Here is a 24,476-nt window from a genome sequence, read left to right on the forward strand (position 1 = left end):
GGGCTCAAAGAGAAATGTCCACATGTCCTGTTCACAGCGCAAGCTTGTGTAGCGTGCATAAACATTTTAGAACACAGATAGTTTTGAAACTCAAGTTCAAAGAGTCTACATCCCATGTAACAAAAATTTGAAACCTTTTCTAAGGGCGTACTATTGATACTCCAGGAAAACTCTTATATTTTTGTTTCATCCCTGGTCTGAATATGTGTATCTCTGATTTGTTTATATTAATAATTATATGATTTAACTCCACATATTCAGCCAGGAGGGAAATTGATGTAATTCTTTGAAATAAATGGGACCTTCTCTGGAACCTTTAGACAGATTAGGCGTACAACATTTAGTTTTTAAAGTACCTTTCCTGCTTGCCATTCCTTCATTGAGTGGTCATATGAAATGTCGGCAGTGTCTTCTGTGACAAATCCAGGGTATTCATCCCTTCTCCTCAGGGGGATCCACCCCATTTGAGGCTAGGGAGGTGAGGCGCTCAGCAAGACCCTCACTAGGAGGGCAAGTGGGATCTCACTGGGAGTGACTCTGTTCTCAGGGACTCCTATTCCGATAAGGAACTTCCAGTTCGGAATACATTGGGACTCATCATGAGTTTTGCGGTATCCAGGCGGTAAATCTGCTGGGATACCAACTAACGCAATTAGCATTACTGCAACTTGGCCCAGCGCTATTAGTGCCGGAACAAAAAGTTGCGCTGGTGGGTTAAGTCCCCATGGGACTCAATGGGACATTTTCCGGCACAATTACTACTAATTGTGCCAAAAATGGGCGGAAAATGAGCACATTCACCCCCAGCTCAGAGCTGGGGGGGTCAATGCTCAGAAATTCCCCCAAACTCGCGATTGAGCAGAGCGGTAACACGGCGGTAATAGCTTTACTGCTGCATTTTTACCACTATACCCAATTCCTGGTGAGGCCCGTTGTCTGCCTATATGAGAACTGAAAAGACTGTTGTTCATCCTGTTATGAAAACAACAAAACGGTGACACTTCTTCAATCTCTTTGCCTTCAGGTAATGCAAGATCTCACCTGAACGCCACAGTCGAAGAGCATCAACAGAATCCTCTTAATTGTGATATTATTTTGGATTCACTGAATAGTGATGTTTCCTCAAACTCTTTGGCTTCAGGCAATGCTGAATTTCCTCTGCGTGCCATGGTCAAAGAAGAACAACACACCCTTTTTGTTTGTGAGGACTTGTATACAACCAAGAGGCACTTTGAATCGAAGAGAGACTGCTACGGAGGGAGGAGATTGGCTACACAAAGGCGATCCTCGGCAGTATTGACATCCTGGATGGTCTGAGTCACACAGGGCCACGTACCCCGTGTCAGCGAAGAGAGCGAGCAAAACGCTTGCTGGATGCCTGGAGGTTGGCAATCTACCCGACCGAGAAGTCCAGGTTTGACTAGCAGCAGAGACTGAAAGACATCCGTCTCGTGTGGTGGTGTGACCACAAAGGTGCTGTGATGGCCTGGAGGCAGGTAATGGATGCCAAGCTCAGATCACATGAGGGAGCCCGGATACTGGACCTCTGTAAAAGTCGGACCATAGCTAAAGAGATACATAGCTACAGGAAAAGCCGACAATGTTACAGAAGCCTGATAAAACCAAATGAGACATTGAGCAAACACTACGCAAGCCAGCGAGCTTGCGGGAGGCAAAGAAACCTGGCAGAGAGAATACTGTTTCAAGGTATGAACATTGTGAACAACAGCTGGGAAAGCTATCAAGGTTACGGGAGCCTGATAAACCTCTGATAAACCTCAGTGTGCAAACACCCTATGAGAGGGGGATTGCAAAAAGCTATTAAGGTTACGGGAGCCTGAGAAACCCGAGTTTACAAATACCTCATGAGAGGGGGATTGATAGAGGTATTAACATTGTGACAAATGACTGAGAAAGCTATCCAGGTTACAAGAGCCTGAGAAACCCTAGTATGCAATTACCCTATGAAAGTGGATTGAGAGTGATATGTACATTGTGAATAACGGCTGGGAAAGCTATCCAGGTTACGGGAGCCTGAGAAACCCGAATGTGCCAATACCCTATGAAATGGCCAAAGAAAGAGATGTGAACACTTTGAACTGAGGCTGAGGAAGTTACAGAAGTTACAAAACTCTGACAAACCAGGATAGACTGTCACCGTAGATTAAATAACTTGTGTGAAAAAAAGCAACCTATCTGAGGATTATAGGATGGGGAGTCCCATCGCCTCGAAGGTGGAAAAGTCCGAAGTGTTTTTATATTCTAAACAATCCTGGAGGAAAGGAATTGTTTGCAACGAGACAGTTTTGTTTGTTAAAAGTAGAGACATTTTTCTTTGTATAAAAGGAGAGACTTAAACACATAACTTTTTTTTTCAACTCTTTATTTCTCATTTTCAACAATATTCAACAAGCAGTATCATCATCATAAGTCATTGAACTGCAAAATATACAATAGCAGGAAGCAATACAGCAGAATTTCATACCATAACCCCATATCCCACCATATCAAAATGTAAAATTAACTTAAAACCAAACCAGATATATCAAACAAATAACAACAGACAAACAAGACTACACAAAACAACCACATAAACAACACAATTCCCCCCCCCCTATATGTAAAGTACCTGAAAGTAAACCATTTCACTCCACTCTATAATTCAACCTAGCATTATCCATAAAGGTCATTAAAACTCTCCCACATTTCATCATAAAGTTCTGCCTTGTTTTGTTTACTAAACATAGTTTTTTCAAATCTTGATAAAGCTCTAACATCCAAAATCCACTCCTCCACTGTCGGCTTTTTTCGTGTCTTCCAGACCTTCAACACTTGTTTAACCGCCACCAACAAAACTTTACGCACCCCGCACAATATCACCCAACTTACATTACGCCCGCCACCATACGACAGGAATATAACTGCTAAGGGATTGCGTGGGTAAACAATGTCCCAGACCTGATCAATCCTGTCAATAACCTCCCTCCAAAATCTTACCACTCTTTCACAATGCCACAACATGTAACAGAGTACCCTGTTCTTTTCCACAACCCCAACACAAATCATCATCAACTAAACCCAATTTGCACATACGTGTTGGAGTCCAATATATTCTGCCCAATATCCTTTGATGTATGTAGCGTAATTGCAAATCCACTTTGGCTGTCGTCGGCACTCTCCAAATCTTATCCCATTCTTTCAATGTGAGTTCCCTGCCCAACTCCTCCGTCCACGATAACCTCAACTTTTCCCACTAGTCCAACCATTGCCCATCCAGTAGCATAAACTGCATAAATGTAGACACTTTTTGAAATCCCATTTCCAATATATCAAAATTCTCTGGCTTTTTCAAGAATGGAGCATCCAACATTTCTCTCCGTTCCAAGAGTTAAGCTACCAAAATTTCATATCTTCTCAATTCCCTGTCCCTCAAACCAAATTTCTCAACTAAACTCCCAAAAGGTACCACCCCAGCATCATTCCACACATCGCCAATAATCAAAACTCCCCTCTGAATCCAACTCTTCCAAGTCAGTACCTTATTATTATACTGCAGACAAGGATTATGCCAAAGTGAAGCCTCTTCATAAAGATATAGTCCCTGACCAGTACCTATAATCCATGACGACAACGCTTCTTTGGTAGCTAACACCGATTTCAAACACCGTACCTTCTTAGGCAACTTTCCAAAAGAAAACAAACCTTTAATATCATAAGGCAAAAACCGCTGCATCTCAATCTGTACCCACCACTGTACCCGGTTCAGGTCTACACCAGTGTAATTAGACACTTTGTTTAACAAAAAAACACTACAGTAGTTTTTCAATACCGGGTACCCAAATCCCCCATCTTTAACTTTCCTGACCATAATGTACCGGGGAATCTTGGCTCTCTTCCCAAATCCCCACAAAAACTCCTGAAACAATCTATCTACACGCGCCAATGCTCCCTTTGTAAAATGTAAAGGCAGAGATTGAGCAACATACAGAATCTTTGGCAGCAAAATCATTTTAATAGCATTAATTTTGCCCCAAAGAGTCAGATTAACACGTCCCCATCTCATAATATCCCGCCTAAGAACCTCAATGATTTTATCCACATTATAACTTACTAACTTTCCAAAATCTTGAGTAATATGAATACCCAAATATTTCACACTAGAATATTCCCATTTACAATCCCACCCCAGCAGCTGTTCACATCCAGGTGAAGCCCTCACCGGAAATACCACCGTCTTATCCCAGTTCATCCGATACCCAGATAGCTTACTCACCTATTAAAAGACCTCCCTTAATAGTTGACCCCCTACAACAGGGTCATTCAAGACGACCACCACATCATCCGCATAATCCAGAGCCTTTACTTCCCCTTCTCCCACTGCAAACACATAACTTGATGCTAAGACTTGGAAGAATATCCTGCTGTGCAAAAGGAACTTTGAAGACTGAGAACAAGTCAAGCATATGTTGGGCCAGGCAGAGGCCCTGCTGAAGCTATTGAACAACGCCTCCCCTTTTTCCTTTTTAGTTAGCAGTTTGCTAATGTGGTAGGGCCAGTCAGTTGGATTGGATTCGGATTTAAGAGCTTTTTTCTGGACTTTAATGCCCAACTTTAGATTTTGTTTTGCTAGGTAGGGAACTTCCCTTACAGAAATAGGGCAAGTTAGGCATTTTGATTATTTTATTTTGAATAAAACCCTTGAAGCATGTCAGTAACTTGTCCGACTCCTTCTGGTTCGCCACAGTTCTGATGAGCTATATTTGATAGTTCACAGGGACACTTTAAACACACTCACGGCAACATTTTCAGGACTTTGCTCCCGGAGAAATTCTAATTTATCAGCTTATTTTTGTTTTTAGGTTTTGTCAGCTGTGATATTGCATCATTACCTAAATTACCATAGGTAGAGTTAAGCCATTTTCCAAATTATATACATATCCACTTGCGACTTCCCATTTGATATATTGATTCTATAAGGCGAGTGCCAAATACATTTTCTTCACACTGTATTGCTTTTTCAAAATTTTAGTATTTTTATTCCACATACAAACTCCTACTCTCTACACGTGTTTCACCCGTGTTCATATCACAAGGGATCCTCGGGAGAGATATATTTGCTGTTTTCAAAAATGAGAAACATACATTTTTCATATAGTTGATTCAAAAAAGATTTTTTTAGCAAGAAAAGTATATAACAGTGGTTCAATTCTAAGTATCGTTTTTACATTTTCTAAAGTTTTTTTCTAAAATAACTCATGAAGAAAATAATACCATGCAAATGACACTCACCAATTTCGTTTACTTTGGGCTTGTTTTGCCACAATTCAACAGTTCAACTTGTGATCAATGCACTTTCTGTAGGTGTAACTTTAAATTTCCTTTGGGTGTTTTACCCTATTTAAACAAGAAAGCACATATTTTTTTTTATTAAGGTTAGTCCTTGTTAGGTTTCCTTCTAGTTGGCAATTAATATTCTTATAAGGTTTGGGGGAATCAAGGGTTTACTCAGCTTACCTGTTACTCAGAAGTGATCCGCTTGTCACTCCCTGGCTCCTATTCCGGCGCGCTTTTAAATTTCATTGCGTGCATTTAAATACAATTTCCGCGTGTGACGTCATCACGCTCGCATTAACGCGTGCGCGATGACGTACTCGCGTGCTACGTGGCGGCCATTTTAGGTGCTGCAGCTACTTTTTAACAATTATTATTAAGATTAGCTCCATCGTGTGTGACAGCATGTTGTACATTTCATGGCAGCCATTTTAAGTGCCGCAAAAAAGTGAAACGATTTTTGTTTTCAATATGGGAGTATTACTGTTGTCTAACAGAATACTTGTAGACAATTTACCTATTTTGTCTTAAGTTAAAAAAAGGAAAATATTCTACTTCTTTTGACATGAAAAGTGAAGAAAAGTATATCCTACCCCTTTTGACATGAGTTGAAGATAATGAGGAAAAAATTAAGATAATGGGCCTCATTACATGTTGTGCGGTAAAAATCAACATTTACCGGCATGGCGCTATTAACGTGTCCGCTTTGGCAAGAGGGCGCTAATAGCGTACCATTACGAGTACGCGGACACGAGCATAGCGCCATGACCCTACCGCCATGCTGCTAAAGACCCCAAAAAGTCCCTTACCGTCTTCGACGAAAGTGCAGATAGCACCTCCGCCCTCACTCTGCATGCAAATAGCGGTCACCGCTATTAGCGGTAACCGTTAAAATGCGGAACCGGAAATAGCGTCATCGCACAGGAACGGGAAGGAGCACGGCGGCCATCTTTAAAAACACAATCCATTGCCATCCTCTGCCCCCTGGACCTGTCTTGAGTAGTTTGCTATTGCAAATCCACAAGGACACCCTTGCCATGCCTAAGGCCGTTAAAAAAAAAAAACACCGAAAGCCATCGCAAGGAAAAGTTCACCACAGAGGAGCTAATAATGCTCACACAGACCCTTGCTGCTAATGCCGACGTGGTATTTGAGAGTGACATGCGTCGGGAGACCCTTATCCGCAAGAAGGCAATCTGGGCAGAGGTTGCCTTGAAAGTGAGTGCAGTGGGCAACACCACCCGCAATGTCCGTGAGCGCAGAAAGCGGTAGGATGATCTCCGCCTCCGGGTAAGAAGCATCCTGTCTGCAAACCACAACATAGCCACAGCAGGTGGATCTGATTTGCCGATAAAATTAAAGGAGTGGGAAGAGACCTGCGCCAACCTGATAGGAGTAGAATCAATAGAGGGAGTCGGGACAATGGAGCATGGTGTGGCAACCTCTTCAGATGGAGATGAGTGTACACATGAAAGTATGCACTGTGAATGTTCAGGTCCCCCCAAATTTGAGCCCAGAATTACCTCATGGATGCTCAAACATCCACGCATGCATACAACCCTGGCCATGTCAGTGTCAAACCCAAACACACACACATGCACACATCACCAGAGACAAGTTTCACACACAACCATGCATGGATGAGCCACTCAGCAGACACATCACCTGCATCCCTACCAATGAAGTCCAAATGCCCACAACTGCATGATTGACGTATACTGCATTAAGTACATAGAACCGTAACCAATGGCATCCCCCTCTTTGTCCCCGACAGGCTCACCTACAGACAGTGAGGATCCTGGCATTGCAACTCAGGCACCCCCTGCCAGTAAAAAATCAAGGGCACAGGACACAGAGGACACCCCCACGACATCAAGGGGCAAAGGGAGAAGAGTCCCCATGCAGAGTGGCAAACATCGTTGGAGCGCCACTGTCAATATGCAACTGTCCAGACCAGCAACAACTGCCCAACCTCCTGAAGTGAACCCCCCCACCACAGATCCCACCCACGGAGGGCCCACCCTCAGCTGCAACAAGTTCCACAGGAGAGGCGGCAGCCACAGCGCCACTCTCAGATTTGGAGGATCCAACAGATTTCCACATAGAAATGCACACCCCAATCCCCCCGAGGCAACACCACAGCAGACACCTGGGTCCAGTGTCCCTGGCGAGGACAACATGGGAAGGTTCAGTAGCCCACCGGTGGCTTCACCAGTTGTCCTGGTTGCATCGGAAGGCGCAGCAGCCACACCACCAGAACGCAACAGTGCCCTTGACCTGGCCAGCATCAGGCAGCGCCAAGAGGACATAACTGTGCTGGTTGGGCAGCATGTGGAGGAGGCTGCCCGTCTCAGGGGGGAGATTAAAGAGACAGCCAGGCACTCCAGGGAGGAGATGGAGGCCTGTACCAACAGGCTGTGTGGGGAGATTGTTCAATTTAGGGAGGTCCTCACGCGGATAGCCGACGCAATGGACCGCCAGTTCCCACCACCAGGACAGACAGCCACGTCCTCATTCGCCAGTTCGAGGCAGACAAGCCCCCTCCACCGCTCGACACGCACCACCAGGCGCACATCTAGCCAGCCTCCTAATGCTGGTGGTGGCAATGGCGAATTGCAGGGTCAAGCTTCCACGCGTATAGCTGGAAAACAACATTGTGCCAGACACATAAGGGACTGTTGTGGGGGGAGGGGGAAGGGTGTTTTGGGATTGTTGTGGGGGGAGGGGGAAGGGTGTTTTGGGACTGTTGTGGGGGGAGCGGGGAAGGGTGGTGGGATGTTTGGGGACATGCACTTATACAACTTTACATTTCTTATACACTGGTGTTTGATCAATACACAGGCTTGGACTTCTTCTTTGTGTATGTGTACTTTATTGGCGACAGGGTCCATTGTGCGCTTCCAAACAGACACCAGTGCATTACTACCCATATCCATCCTACAGAAAGAAAACATGTCACTCAGAATAATTGGTTGATCAGATGCTGTCTCACAGCACGTCCCTCCTGGCCATCCAATCTTGCATGACCTGGATCCCCGTCACCTCCGTCCTCATCACCATCATCATCCTCATCAGGTGCTTCTATTTCAACGTCAGGGGGCAGTGGCACATTCCGTCTGATACACATATTGTGCAGCATGACACATGCCATGGTGATCTTGGCCACCTTCTCATGGCCATACAGGAGAGCGCCACCAGACCCGCTAATGCACCTAAACCGTGTCTTCAAAAGGCCAACAGTTTGCTCAATCACGACGCGGGTACGGGTATGTGCATGATTGTAGTCCTCGTCGTGCCTGTTCTGTGGTTTCCGTACAGGGGTAAGGAGCCACCTCTTCAGGGGATAGCCGGCATCACCTGTATGGGGGGACGAATGGGGTCCAGTTACTGTTCACCTCAAGAGCGGCCTGTTCATATCAAACAAATTGACTTTGCATTGTGATTGGAGTCCACAATTAACAGCATGTTTGCAGACGATTTGTGTGACTGCAATGTGCAAAGGTGAGCTCGACCATGCAAGTAAACATGCCCCATAAATGCCTCCAACAGTAATTGACATGTCCTGGGTGAGGCCAGGTCTTGGGTGTCCCTGGGCCCAGGCAGAATTGGTACCACACTGCTAGTGTACTGCCATTCCAACATTGATGTTGCCATGCTGAGAGGCATCACTTCAGTGGTGCTATAGGTGCGTGGTTCAATGCTATAGCTAGGGGTGATCCCTTTGCATGCATTCAAGGGCACATTGCATTCTTGTGGTTGTGCTGCGCTAATTCTGTATGACTATCTTGACGGCATGTAGGAGATTTGTGTATTTTGTGGTGTTGAATGTTGTGCAATGTGGATGTGGATGGATGTTTAATGTTTCTAGACCTAGATTGTTCTCTATGTTCTGTAGCTTATACTTGTATGTCGGTTCATCCCAAGTACGTTGCAGCCTTCCCAGATGGACATTGGCATACATCTGTATGTGCATTTGTCCTACGGACGACAAGCTACACCCATTTTGAGTATGTATCTCCCCCCCCATTCACACCCAGTTGCAGTATGTATCTCTCCCCCCCATTCACACCCAGTTGCAGTATGTATCTCTCCCCCCCAATCACACCCAGTTGCAGTATGCATCTCTCCCCTCCTCCCCCCAATCACACTGCCATGTGCTTGCCCTGCTACTCACCAACTAGCCACGAACGTTGTCCGGCTTGTCCGCAGGACCATGGAATCATGGGTTGATCCGGGGAAACGGGCACAACAATGTGTGATTATCTTGTTGGCGTCACATACCATTTGGACATTGATGGAGTGGAATTGCTTCCTGTTTCGGTTGATGACTTCATTGTGATGTGGGACCACCAATTCCACATGGGTACAGTCGATTGCCCCAATGCAACTTGGGATGCCTGCCAGTGAATAGAAGCCAACTTTGGTGTTTGCAATCTCCTGGGCAGTCCGTGGCATGAATATGTGTTCAGGTGCATGCCTCAGGAGGGCATTGAGTACCTGGTTCAGCATGCGTGAGAATACTGGTTGTGAGATGCCATGCATCTGCCCCACTGTATGCTGGTAGGTGCCTGTGGCCAGGAAGTGGAGCATGGTCACCAGCTTCAGTAGAGGGGGGATGGCAGTTCTGATGTCTATGAGGCTCACAATGTCATCATGTATCATGTCCACGATGCTGGTGATGGTATCCCGGTCCAGACGGTACAGGGTGTGTATCGGCTCTGGGGTTAGCTTAAATGGACTGGCTCTGATCCTGGGGATTGGTGGCTGCCTCTGTGGTATGACTAGGTGCCGCGGTGGTGCTTGCCGTGCCCGTCTTGCCCTCCTTCTCCTCCTGCGTCTCCTCTGTGCTGCCTGTTGTTGTTGCTGCTGCACTGCAATCATGTCCTCCAGCCCATGTAATGCTGCTAGTATTGGGACCATCTTGGTGTGGGAAGGGATGTGGTGTGCTCCTTTTGTGCTGCCACAGTCTCCACTGCCTCCACCTGTGCTGATTGTGTCCACCTATGGCTGGTGGGAACACTGGTCAGTTATCTTAACGGTTGGTTCGCGATGCCGGTATTAGCACCATGGCGGTAAGGGGTTTTGGGGGCTTTTCCATGCCGCTATTTGCACGTCCGCCTGGCTTGTGATGATGTGCTATTAGCGGCATGGTGTTATTTACGGAATCGAGGGTCGCGCGCCGCGGACTAGCCGCTATTCCCTTACCGGTAACGTTAAATCCCTACCGCACAACTTGTAATGCGGCCCAATATATTTAAAGAACAAATGATTTCTTTTAGCAGCCAAACTTTTTTTCTCTCAAAGCCAATTACAAAATTCATTCTCCGAATTCAGTCCAGTTTCACATGTGTCCTAGTACACAGGGACAAGTAGACACTTACTACACATCTTTCTTTTCTTCTTAAAATGGCCTTAGATTTCTAAGTATATCAGGCCACTTCCCTTCCTACTTTCTTTCCTAACCCTTTGCCTCCAGCTGAACAAGCTTTACAAACGTATGGTGCGAAAAGAGCATTACCAATTGATCTGGTCAGGACGGAATTAATAACTGCCTTTTAGCATTCACGCAGTCCATTACAAGATGGACCCTTTCCTATATTAGTTATGTATTTCTATCACTTCAAACCAATCTAGTAGATTTTAGGGACTTTTGTTAATGCAGCAAAACAGGTTGCCCCTGGTTAAACAAACTCATGAAAACTTGACCCCTGTTTGGACTGCTAATATAGGACAAGGTATCCACACATTTTACTCATACAAAATATATTTACTAAAGGCAATTAACACCCAAAACATTTATCATATATAATAACAATGTTACACTGAGGTTCAGCAGCAAAAGAACATTACATAAAAGCATGTACAACATAACACACACATCCTTACTATGATTACAAGTAACGTACCTTTCCATTTGAGGATTTGTCTACGGTGGAGTCTTCTTTATGTTTCTAGAATGGTCACAAAATATCCTTCAAAATGTTACTTGATAGAGGTTTGCTTCTTGGATTTCAGAGTGGGATCCACATATTAACTGGAAAGGATATTGGAAATATATAACCCCTTACTGAGGCCTGTGATCACCACTCAAAAAGGAGACATTTTTTAATGTGTTCTGTCATTTGAGATTGTTGGTGGGATACAGAAATCCATTAGTGGAGAGGGGAATAATACCAGAGTCCATGCTTTTGGCATTGATTTCGTTCATTCCTAACCCTGGTAGAGATCATACTGGTTGTGATAATTACAGGCCGGTTTCTTTGTTAAATGTTGACATTAAAATATGACAAAAATATTTGCTTCCCATTAAGGGGCACTGATAACACGCCTACTGCATAAGAACGACACAGGTTTTCTCAGGGTTAGATAAAGCTGCGACTCTATGAGGGAATTAATAGACTTAATCCTCCTTGTAAAGGTCATCCTAAACCACTTGCAGCTATAAGCTTTGATTTCCAAAAGGCTTTTGATAGAATTTACTAATCATTTCTCTGTCAGGTATTGGAAAGATTTCTGTTGGACCCAAATATTTTTGCCTCTTTTGAGGCTTATACAATGAATCTAAAACTCAAGTACTTGTTAATGGGTTATGTTGTGATACGTTTCAAATGAATTGTGGGACCTGTCAAGGTTGTTAGCTATTAATTGCAATTCTTACACGTCTATAGTTTTATTGTATGCCGATGAGCTACTTGTTTTTATGTCTTACAAAGCCTTCCTGGATGGCTAAATAAGAGTTCCAACTACAATCCGGCTTGGATCTCTATTGAGAGTAATGCTGTCTCCCCTACTCCCGTAAGCTGCTTGCTGACAACGGAAAAACATTGGATGAATAGTTTAGTGCCACCAACACGTCATCATACTGAAGAAACTTGGAAAAATGTCCATAAAGAAAATAACGTTAAAACCTTGCTGTCACTTGAATCATGTCACAACCCGGCTATTACCTGAGGGAACTCTTCGATACATTAGCGCTCCTGTCAGAGAGTTGGCATTTGGAAATTTAAAGATGTTTGGATTGGAAATGTATTGGCAGATTTGGGCTTTTTGCTCTTCAAATATAAGTTATGGTACAGAGGTATCGAGCAATGTCCAGCATCCTTGTTTCTATTTTGTCCCCGCTTAATGCAACATCATAAAAAATATAATAAAAGGCCAGATGTATGTTTGTCCGAGCTAGTCATGCGCAGGGGAGACTGGCCACTTCACCTGTTGTCACTGCTAGAGGGAGCTGTTGCCTTAGGAATTATATTAACATGAATTACAACCCATTACTTTGGTAATTACTTTGACACTGGTTGCATAAGGAACCAGAATTTAGTTGTCTTCCGAGGGTCCACACCCCATGTCTGCCTCAGTGTTGTATCGCCTATTGTTTCCAACTTCCTGTATTGCTGACTCAAAGCGTCTATTCTGGAAGAACGAACTTCCAAGTTCCTACATCAGATGTGTTTGGTAAGACATATGTAGCAACGTCTTTCAATTGAAGGTAGATCTTAGTCTGTGATACACTCGAAAGAGTATTGTTTTTTGTTTTTATTGAAAGCCATTGAAGATGCAAGACTCAAAACTGTTACCAACTGACTTATGTTGGTCATGTAAAGCTGCAAGCGGCACAAACGTGCATTTGTTTTGGGACTGTAGCAAAGTTGGGGATTATTGGGATGATGTTGTTAATAGAATAGAGATAGTGACACATTTTAATATTCCTAGGTCACCAGTGCTCATTATTTTGGGTCAATTGACACTGATTGTAAATGTGTCTTATGAGACAAAAAGAGCTTTGATAAAGTCCAAGAAAATAATCTTAAGAAAATGTAAGAGTTCAGATAATCCACTGCACGAAGAATGGATGCATGGTATGGTTTTATTGTCAGCAAAGGAAAAGGTGTCTTTCATAAGGAAAACATCTCTGGATGATTATAATGCAATATGGGGCCAATTTAATGATTTATATGTGTGAACGTTTTTACATTTTAATGTGTACTTCTTGTTCAAGTTTGGCTCACTGTTTACCCTCTTCCAATGCCGTTTTTTCCTCCCCTTCTTTGCTTTATCTCTTCTGATTGTTTTTAACTTGTTTTTGCTATAGATGTGTTGTATTTAATTATATTTGTGTGTTCATATGTTTTGTATTGCATGTCTAGTCCTTGATCTTTTACAAGACTTTCTAATTGAAAATCTTATAAATAATTGAAATAAAAAATAAAACATACGAAAATCCATTAGTGTGCTAATTATTGCTTCAGAGTTTTTACATGCTTTTTCAGCAGAGGGTACCCAATGCTGGTTACCATAAACAATGACTCCAGCACATGAAATACTTGCATCATTACTCTACCAGAAGACTAACTTGTATGTATCTACAAAGTTTAGTGTGTAAGTTGCCCGAAGATCCATGTCTTGTGTGGGCATCTATTCAATGATTTGGGATCAGAGACTTGATAACGGATTAATCCAGAGGGAAACTTCGGAGGGAACCAGCTACTAGAACTGCTGCTAGAACTGAATAATATGGGTGGTACATAATTAAACTAAACATTTTTTATCAAAAAACATGCTTTGGTCTGCAGAAAAACTAGGTGGCATGCCTGTTTGCATTTATAAAAATGATGAATTAGGTAGAATAACAGGGAATATGTTGCGTATTACTCCTCTAGGCAGTCGATTTGGTTATGATTCAATCAACAATCTAATGGGCTGCAGTAGAAGGAGCAGAAGTACTAAATATAACCCATCACGTATCTTGCTTATTAAATCAATTGTAGTTTAGTTTACACTATACAGTTCAGTCAGTATATCAATCTTAATGGAATTGCTGAATTTGTGTATGTGGACATTGGTTCTAGTAAAGAAGATTAAATCGAACCAAAAGCGAGAAGCCCTAATTATATGGACGGAGTTGTAAAGGGCACTTACACATAAACAACAAAGGAACTCCTGTCGGTAAGGATAAAAACCTTGGTTTAAGGAACAGCAGAAAATATTTAAATACGTTCTTTGGAATATTATTTCCTTAGAGAAAAACACTACTTTATTTCTGCATATCATTGTGAACCCAAGGCTAATTTGGATATGATAATTTGAACATTGTACAAGACATTTTTCTTGTCTTCTCCTGACCCGTTGTTTTTGCAGTGTTTTTAAAAAAAATTCTCCAACCATAATTAAATTATGGTGTTTGAGAATGTTTGTATGGTTACCCAGACTTTGCAATGGTTTCATTGAGCAAGAATGTGTTTTATGATTATGTATGTTTTATATATTTTTTTACTGTGATGTGATTTTGTATCGAACGTTATGAATACAGCATCTATTCATCACGAGGTTCACAATCCTATGTAGAACAAAGGAGTGTTTTTCTCAAAGGAAATAATATTTCAAGGAATTTATTTAAATCTTTTTTTCTATTCCTTAAACCAAGGTTTTTATCCTTACTGACATGAGTTTCTTTGTACATTATATATAGTAAAGAAGATAAACCTTTGATCAAATCCGCTGCCAATATATTCATTTGTTTAGTTCTGGTGCACTGCTTTTGTACAATGCCCAATTCATGTTTTCATTTGCAGGTGGTCGTCTTACCCTATCAGATGTTGCTACATGATTCTACCAGGAAAGCCTCTGGTATCAAGCTAAAGGATCAGGTGGTGATTATAGATGAAGCCCACAACTTGATTGACACAATAACTTGCATATACAGCTCGCAAGTCAACGGCTCTCAGGTGAGGTGTTTTTTTTTTGAGTGGCTGTCTCAGAAATTGAAAACTATTTTAGGATTGATGCAAAATAAGTACTCTTGTGTTTGACTGCTTGCCATTCCCAACATGTGGAAACGTGCACCAATTCTCAGTCCAGAAAACATGAAGCCAAATTTCCCACATTGCTTCCCTTTCCATTCTTTGCCTCTGTTCATGTGATATGCATTTTTATTGTTTGTTAAGCACAATGGGCCTTATTCCGACTCGGGCGGTAGCCGTGCCAGTAATTACCGGAGTCATGAAGTTACCGGGCCCCGGTAATTCCCCTTTGCCACATAGGGCTCAATGGGAATGGGGAGGCCGGATGCACCGGCACCATTCGTGAATGGTGCCTGTGCATCCGTCGAGGTCTGCTCGCAGGTGCCGGTACGCCTGCCAGGTCAGACCTGGCGGGCGGGAAGGCACCCGCGAGCAGAACTCGTACTTTGCCGGTCCGGTAACAACGGTACCGGCAAGTTTACCGGTACCGCTGTTACTGGACTGGCAAACCTGTAATGAGGCCCAGTCAGTGGTAACTGGAACCCCTGATACAATCGTGTTGTTCTTTTTTTTGCAGTTTGACACTTTTTTCAAAAGGAACTTGGAGTGAAGGGGCAAGTCTATTTAGATTTCACTTGTAAACCAACAGTTCTGCTTAACCAAGTAGGGCCAGAAACAGAAAGGGGTGAAGTGTATTTGAGAACTTGCATGAAGTCTCGCCAGAGACACTGACATAGCTGCAACCATATGTAAGAAATACATGCATTGTCTAAGCTAACCATTTTGGCTTTTGGGTGGTGAAGTCGTTTTTTTGCATTACAAGGTATTTTAGTCATATTTCCAGAAACTCGAGCACACTTCAGGTATTTGCATCATTCGACAGATGCTCAAATCACGGAGGGGGCGCTGTTGCGCGGCAACAAGATGGCCACAGCCTGAGATAGCTCCGACCTAGTGACCCATTAAAATCCTCCAACATCCTATCTGCCATGAACAAAACCACTTTCTGGCACCAGCGCTCTGTGAATAAACCTGTGATGGCCTGCCTGGACCCTCTCTCTTCTCCTTTTCTGGCACTCCCGCACCAAATCTGGGGCTTGACGACCTATGCTGGGCGTATCACGCAGCTGCCTGCCTGGAGCAGGGACCCAAGCTCCACCCACGCCAGGTCCTTGCACCGGGTGAGCAAATACTTGCTACCCTCCAGTGCCCCCGGTCCTCTGCTGTGGCTGTTCTACACTCCCCGATTTGCCGCCTCCGCCCCCCCTGCATGTACTTGGAGAGCCCCGTAGCACGCCACCGGAGCCCGCTCCTGTCCCTGGAGCTGGTGAGTAAACGCCCGCTGTGCTCCCTGGTGCCTCGGATCTCTGTGGCGGCCCTCCTCTGCCTCTCGGCCCGCCTGCTTGGGGCCTGTCTGCATGCCAGATCTCGGGGCCGGTGCAGGGAGGGGGGGGGGCTCGGGAGCCCTGTGGGGGCGGGGAGCACTGCCACGTTGTGTTCTACTCACGACGCTGCCCCCCCACCAGCTCCAACCTCGCTGTTTGTGTAGCACTGGCTCCTGGCTCGGTCTTGGCCCCCCCGCTTCTTCATGCTCCATTGGGAGGATCCATCGCACTTAACTCACCTGAAACGAGATGTGCGCCCCCCCAGCACACACCGCATTACAGTATTAGGAGGAGAGGGTCGGCTGGCCCACATTCTGCCAACCACTGGGAACAAGCCCCCGGAGGTATGCTACTCGCCCTGGTTCCACTCCTCTGCACGCAGCCATTTGCCCCAGTGATGGTCCTGCCCTGGCCCCAGCCACAGCACTCTACAGTGGCGCAGTCCTATGAACCAACAGAGTTGATCAGCAGTACTTTGGCAGCAACCTCATGCAAGGCGCTGTTGGGGACCTCGTGCACCTGGATCTCTGCTGAGCGCCTGCAGACCAGTAACATGGGAAACGACACAAGACAAGCCGAGATTGATCCATTCGCAAGTCAAGACCGGGTCTCTCCCCCCAACCCCCCACCCTCCCACCCACGGCCTCAACTTCTGCCTCTGTAGATATGGCCATCCTGAATGAAACCCTACTGGTTCTTAAGAATAGTACTGACACTCTAGGGTCTAAAATTGCCACGCTGACCTGCAAGGTGGAGACCTCGGCCATCCAAATAGATAAACTATGCAGTCGGATGACGGAAGCTGAGCAGCGCATTGGAGAGAATGAGGACAGCACGGCTTCGCTACAAGCGGAGGTCAAGTCACTGCAACAGGCGGTGAGGCATGCGGAAGCTAAAAATGATGACCTTGAAGGGAGATCACGCAGAAATAATTTGCATATTGTAGAAGTCCCGGAATCCACCTATATCGACAATATGGAAACCTTTGTTGAAAAACTCCTTGTGGATTTACTTGATCACCCTCTATTATCCAATATGTTTCTAGTCGAGAGGGCTCACCGCTCCCTCGCTCCCAGACCACCCCCTGGCGCCCCAGACAGACCCATAATTGCCAGGATACTAAATTAGAGGGATAGATACACCCTCCTTCGAGCAGCCAGAGACAAGGGGTGAATTAAGATTTGGATCTGCCATCATCAAATTGTTCCCGGACTTAAGCCCCCAGGTACAGGAGCAAAGGAAGGCGTTCCATGCAGACAAGAATAAACTTCGACAGAAACATCTAAAATATGCAATGATTTTTCCCGCCAAGCTCTGTGTCGTCCATAATGGCAAGACCTAGTTCTTCACCAACCCCTCTGCTGGCGACCATTTTGTTTCCGAAATACTGGACCCCGCCGAGAACCACGTGGACCCCAATCGTTGATTGCCCTTCGGAGGGCCTGCTTGTCCTTGGCGGGGCTCGTCTATTGCTTTTATGAAGAGCCCTCCATTACACGGGGGTCCAGCTGGCCCTCTCTTTACACCTAAATGGGCTGTATGATAACCGTGAAACTCAACAAAAGAATACTAGTTTTATTTTCCCCTGATCAGCTGAAAATGTGTCATATCCGAAAGCTCTAACTACGTATATGGGTCTACACACCCCCAACCCCACCACTCTCTCAGCCCCACCCAACTGACCTCTACGCCCCAGCCAACCCCCCCTCTCTCTACGCCCCAGCCAACCCCCCCTCTCTCTATGCCCCACCCAACCCTCCCTCTCGCAACCCCCCCCCTCTACGCATCATCACCCACCCCCATGCTCCTTTCCATCTGGAACACTTCAATTTATTTCTCTTTCCTCTGGGCCATTGCTTCCATTCTTATTCTGGCACCATTTTCACCTTCCGAGTCATTCCCGCACCTACTATCCCAGTTGTTTCTCGGGTTGATCTCTGCGCCCCCGCCCTGTAGTGATGGATCTTCACACTTTGACATTCATCCATGTTTTCTTTTCGGGGTGTCTCATCCCGTTCTATCTTTCCTCCACTTCTTCTCCCCTCCTTCCACTCTTTCCCATCTTCCTTTTCACATTCCTTCTCCTTCCCTTCTTTGTTTTCACTTTACCTACATCTCTGTTCTCTTCTTTTCCCCTCCTTTGTACCTTTGTTGCTCTGGGAAGTTTCGTTCTTGACCTCTCCCCTGCATCATTCTGGCTTTTCGTACCCCAATCTTTCCCTCCTCGCCATTCTGCGAATGCCTCTTAATCTTATTATCCTTCTCCTCTTTCCTTCTACACTCTTTTCTTCTTTTTTTTTTAACTGTCTGTAACCTCCTCTGTTAACATGATATTCCCTGTTTTCCCCTTTAGGGGTTTTTGCTTTTGCCCATTGTTGCCAATTTTTCCTTATCCTAGTATTTGCTCCTCTACTTTTATTTTCGTCTCTGGCTCTAGACAAACCTTTCCTTTCCTTCTGCTTCTATTGTTTCTGTTCCTCTTCTTGAGTGAGTAAAGTTTATTCTGAATTGTATCCATTAACATACAATAAATGCAACAAAGTTAAAACATAGCAGTTATGCATAAACCTTCAGTAAACGTACTAACAATTAAATAGGGGGCAACGATGGATTCAATGCAATTCGGGCCATATATTGCACAAATATTACATTAAAATATTCTTCCTTATAATAGTTTCTCTAAGAGCAGCTCTTATATAATAAAAAACATCATAATGAAATTCATCCTTATTGCATTGCATAAAAAAGCTCTAGTGCCTGCGCATGTCCTAATGTTATTATTAATGAAATGTGGCCTGAGACGTTTGTTCCTAAAATTTACAGAGAATTCAATGCATCAGGTCTTCATCATGGCCCAAATCACATGGATATACCCTTCTCAGACTCAGCCATGGCATTCTTGCTCTGAGTGGTAATATATTTAGTCTAGCCATTAAAATCTGCGTCATTCAGGTGATTTAATTCTGACTAGAGAGAATGCCGACCTGGGTCGTTTGGGGGCCTGTGAGTAGAATGTTAGGGATGACATTTTGGCTATTCTATCCTGAAGTACACCAAGTTCCAAATCTGCCCCCTTTTGCTTACGTATAGATGTACGCTGTGCATTCGAGAGCTCGTCCAGTACAGCGACATCCCCCAATCCCCAACGTTTCATTAAAATAATCCCACCATTATACCAACTAGTGCAATCATTACTAGGGTAACGCAATATCTCCCCCATTGCGGTAATACTGTTTGAATTTGCAAGTTGCCTAAACTGAACCTTCAGAAAGAATTCTAAGAACCTTCTCAGGGCTTGGAAGGTTGTACTAGAGATGCCCAATTCATATCGCAGTACATCTCCAGGGGTGCTAGGAGGGAGTCCCGTAATCCTTTGAAGAAGGGAATTTTGCAGAGTTTCTAGACACCCACAGGTGGGGGCACCCCATACCTCGGCACCATGAAGGGTAGCAGTGTTGATTTTAGTTTTCAACACTTGAATGCATTTGTCTAGCCATTTCCCCTCAAACTGGATGTTAAAACGGAGCAGCCCTCTGAAGCCCACAGACACATGTTTGGCCGCCACATTTATGTGACTCTGTCAACTTCCTTTATTGGAGAAGGTCTCGGGCCTAGATTTTTATATTCATATGCTACTTCTATTGTTACTTTGTCTAAAGACCAATTATAATTCACCTTTCCCTTACCAAAAACAAGGATCTTTGTTTTGAGGAGATTCAGTTTCAGCCTGTGATCTGAAAAATATTCATGGGCATTCATTAAACTCTGTTGTAACCCTTCAGCCGTTTGGTCCATAAGGACAGTGTCATCTGCATACCGAAGTGTACTAAATTTAGTGCAATTTAAAAGAGGGAGAATCAAACTTTGTATGGCATTATGGGGATTAAAAGCACAAAGAAACAGTGAAAATAAAATTGGGGCATGGGGACATCACTGCTTAGCGCCCCTGTTAATGTTAAAATCCCTTGAATATGTATAGCTCCTTGAGCATCTAACCGCAGCTGAGGTGTCCACACATACCAACTTAATTAGTTGAAAAAGCCAGGAGGGACCCCAATCCTACCAATCTTTTCCCACAATAGTTTTTGATTTATTGAATCAACGGCATTGGATAAATCCCAAAACGGTAAAAAAGCAGCTTTTCCTGCTTTCCCTGGCCCATTCTTCCAGTCGGACCGCCAGACCCTCTTCAAAGATCTTATTGGAGGCATCTATGAGGGTGATCGGGCAGTAACAATCCCGGTCAGCACGTGCCCTTTTTTAAACAAAGGAATGATCAGACGTCTTTTCCATGAAGATGGAGGAAGAAGGGCATGTGCAATTGAATTGAAGACCCAGGTCAGGACTGGTGTCTGCCAGTTCAATAACCAAATAAAAACTTCAGATCTAGGGCCATCCGACCCAGCCTCTTTACCCTTTTTATCTTAATTGGGTCACAATTTCTTCTTGTCAGAATGCCACATCATTACGTTCCTCGCTTCCCATTGAGGATATTGCTAGCGCATGCACCCCTGGATCAAGAAAAAACTTCTTGAAAGTGGAAATCCATTCTTCCGAGGAATTTGCCCATATCACCCTTAATGCCTTCGTCAAAGCCCTTGGCGACCAACTTCCAGAATCCCTTTGGATCTTTTTCCCTTGCTGCTCTGTCGAGTAAGTCTCATTGTGCCTCTATATGTTGTCCCTTTTAAAATTTCAAGAGGCTCCTATGAGACTTTTTTTTTTAAAGAATCGAGTTGACGTGCAGTTACAAATGTCCTCTTATAGGCCTGATGGAGTGCCCTTTTTGCATGTCTACTTTCGGCATCAAACCAAGGGGCCTTAACTCTGGAAGAACTTTTCTTATACCCTTTATCACTCCTAGTACGTGGGGCCTTTCAATATATTTAAGACTGAAGGAACTCAAAAAGATACACCACTTCTTGGTGACGCTCCGAGCCTAAAAGCTTATCACGTATTTCCAAAACATTTCATTTTGTCATTTTGAGAGCAGGCTTAGCATCTCATTGCTCTTGATCCTTTGCGTTGTGCAGGACATAATCAACTTTTCTTTATTACATGCAGGGTGTGGAATAATTGTGTTCACATTCCACTCTAATATCAGAGGATTGTGGTCACTCTTCATATGATTCTGTATCTGAAAACATTTAGCTTTGTGAATAGAAAAACAGTCAACCAGACAGTAGTCCGTTATGGATTTCCTCATGCCAGCCTTGAAAGTGGGGTTTGGTGGAACATGCCCCTTATATCTTCCATTGAGCTCCATGAAAAGGTATTTAGCCATAAAGGAATCCATTAGGTGACCCATTGCAGTTTGTCCCCAAGCAAGACTTCTCTTTGGGATTCCACAGAATTCTTCCACCAGATTTGATCTGGTGGACTTCCCATATTCTTTCCTAGCTTTGCATTCAAATCTCCAATCACTAATGTGCTGTCTTCATCAACACTAGATATTCCCATTGGGAGAAAAAATTCCTCATAAAATGTGTTAACCTGCTTAATTTTGGGGGGGGGGAAATAATTATTTACCACTGTCAGTTTTTGGTCGAGGACAGCTTGCCTTTAGAGAGCGACACAGCCAATAGAACCAGATTATTAGAGGACCACCCAACAGCCTGCATGTTATATGACTGGCCACCAAACTCTTTTACCAACGCCCCTTTTTTTAACGTACTTCTTTTACCAGGAGAATGTTCAATTTGGTAAATTGTATTTCAAGCAAGACTTATCTACCAACCAAGTTTCCTGTGGCAGATTACATCACACAGGTTAAGCCACTGAATCCAATCAACCTCTAGCAACTTAATTTTTATGCCAACTATGTTCCAACCTACTATTCTCATGAAGATCCCTTCAGTGGCCACCTGTGTAATGTGTAGGTTACTTCCCCTTTGCGTTATGTTCAACAGGGACTGTTGGAACGCAACAGATGAATGGGTAGACACTTTCTTTGCCGTTCCTTGAGATGACGTTGGGGGGCTGACCAGCCGTTACTCTTAGGCTACAATTTGTCTCCTTAGTATGCCAGTCTACAGTGGGTTGAAGTACTTCGCATAAGGTTTGTATGTTGGCTTGAGGGAGCAGAGGTAGTCTAGAGCTTTACTGCATTCATGGATCATGTAGATGGCAGATATTAAAGCTCAAATCCAGATACACTTCTATATCCTTTGTTGCTACAGCATCTTTGCAGTTAAATACACAGTGTCTGATATAGGTGTTTGCAAGACCGAAACGTAAACTACGTCCCCCACAGAACATGCAGTCTGAGAGAGTGTCACGGGTGGTAAGAATTCTGAAATGTAAGTTATCTACCCCCAGGATTTCGGACATGGCTTTAACAAGAAGCCTTTAACCAAGCTGCAGATTAAGGGAGTTGGCCAGATGGCGAGGAGACCAGAGTCAAAGTGCCTTCATTCAGGCTTTGCTTTGGATCCTAGAAACTTCATTATTACTAATGTTAAGAAACCAGCTCAATTTGAATCCAGGGAGGCCCTTAACAACAAAATCCTAGCCTGGCTTAATCGGAAAGTGATGCAAACTGTGTTAGACCTCAGGACCTTAAGGTCCTTAGGAGAATACAGATCGAGAACTGGTGCAGTGCAGAAGACATGGACTGCATAATAGTGGGATGTGGCTTTAGTAGCCTACCCTTGTTTTTGCACAAAATCATGAAGCTGAATCATCTATCATTGTCCTCCAATTTAAATATTGTACTGAACAGATATCCACTAGCTAGGGATCTTATGATTCTTACTGTTTGCTTTTTTTTTTATATGTTTCATGTTGCATATATTGTATGTGGTTGTTTGTCTGTATGCGCCATTATGCCTCCTGGTCAATTGAGCATGTTATAAATTAAATAAATAAAAAAGTGCTTTTTCTTCTGGTTTTCTTGAAGGCTTTCTTGCCCAGATTCTCTTTCTCGAGAGGGATGACAACTAATGCACCAATGTCCAACCTTGATGTTTGCTAGGCTTTATTTACTATTCTGCAGGTGAACTTTTGTTTGTTTAAATGGCATCCAAAGAGCCTGCTAGAGTTTTCAGCAGCCATTCCATAATTTCAATACATTTGTCCAGGCAGGCTTGATCCTTTATCTCCAGCATGAAGTCTGGCATGGATTCACATGCTCATGAATATTCCCCGTCGTCAGGCCGGGAATCCTCGGTAAAGAAGAAATCAGTATCAGTTTTGTTTCTGATCTGTCTTTCTCAGTAGTAACCAATCACTGGTCTCTGGGTAATACTGCCCCCAGCCAATGACTGCCCTCTCCCTAACCCCCGCCTCTGGCAGCCATCCTCAGATTTTTACTGCAAACTCAAGTGTTGGGAGTCCTCGTGTTTAGCTCTCGAGCTTTTGCTGCATTTTCGCGCTTTTTTCAAAGAGATTTTCTCATTTTTCGGTCAAATAGAGCCTCGAGCTCCACCGTCTCTACATCCGATTAACAGGGATCTGTGTCGGATTTTTCTACGCCCCTCAAGGGTGAAGATTTCGTCGAGTTACACTTCTTGGAGGAGTCCAGGAGTTTCTGCGGCCTATCCGAACATGGCCCAGGAGAAAGGAAGCTCGATGCCCGGAAAGCTGTTAAGGGTTTGCCCTGGATGCCAGCTGCAGAATGTGTTCAAGGAGGACGAGCCCTTGAAATGTCTCTACTGCCTTCATGAGGACAAAACGCACGTGGAGAAGGACTGTGCGTTTTGCAGGAACATGTCGGAACGGACCATCAAGGACCGACACCTTCGTCTCTCCAACTGGCTGCAAGGAAAGAGCACGTCAGGTGAGAAGAAGAAGTCGTCCGAGCGGTCTTCTAAGTCATGTGAGGGCACCCCGGCGACGGGGGCCCAACAGAAGGCAAAGCACCGCGAATCCGCGGGCACCAGGAGCGCCGACCGGTCGGGCTCCTTGGATCCCAGGCAGGGCGCATCCTCCCCAGCGCCATCAACCACGAGCCAATGCTCTGGCTCAGGGAAGAGGAAGGCCGAGAACCCGGCGAAGCTTCTGGAGAGGCCCCGGTCGAGCT

At 44.4% G+C, this 24,476-nt stretch overlaps 1 protein-coding gene across 3 annotated transcripts in view; it reads left to right on the top strand.

The window, feature by feature from the left end:
- The window catches only part of DDX11 (DEAD/H-box helicase 11), a 1,292,375-nt gene that overhangs the window by 475,587 nt on the left and 792,312 nt on the right, over positions 1-24,476 (top strand). For all 3 annotated transcript variants that reach the window (XM_069628571.1, XM_069628573.1, XM_069628572.1), the window contains exon 10: positions 14,904-15,056. In XM_069628571.1, coding sequence (XP_069484672.1) covers positions 14,904-15,056 — 153 coding nt within the window. The remainder of the gene's footprint in view (positions 1-14,903; positions 15,057-24,476) is intronic.

Source organism: Ambystoma mexicanum, chromosome 12, assembly GCF_040938575.1.
Source record: "Ambystoma mexicanum isolate Mex_15411 chromosome 12, UKY_AmexF1_1, whole genome shotgun sequence".
Lineage (NCBI taxonomy): Eukaryota > Metazoa > Chordata > Amphibia > Caudata > Ambystomatidae > Ambystoma > Ambystoma mexicanum.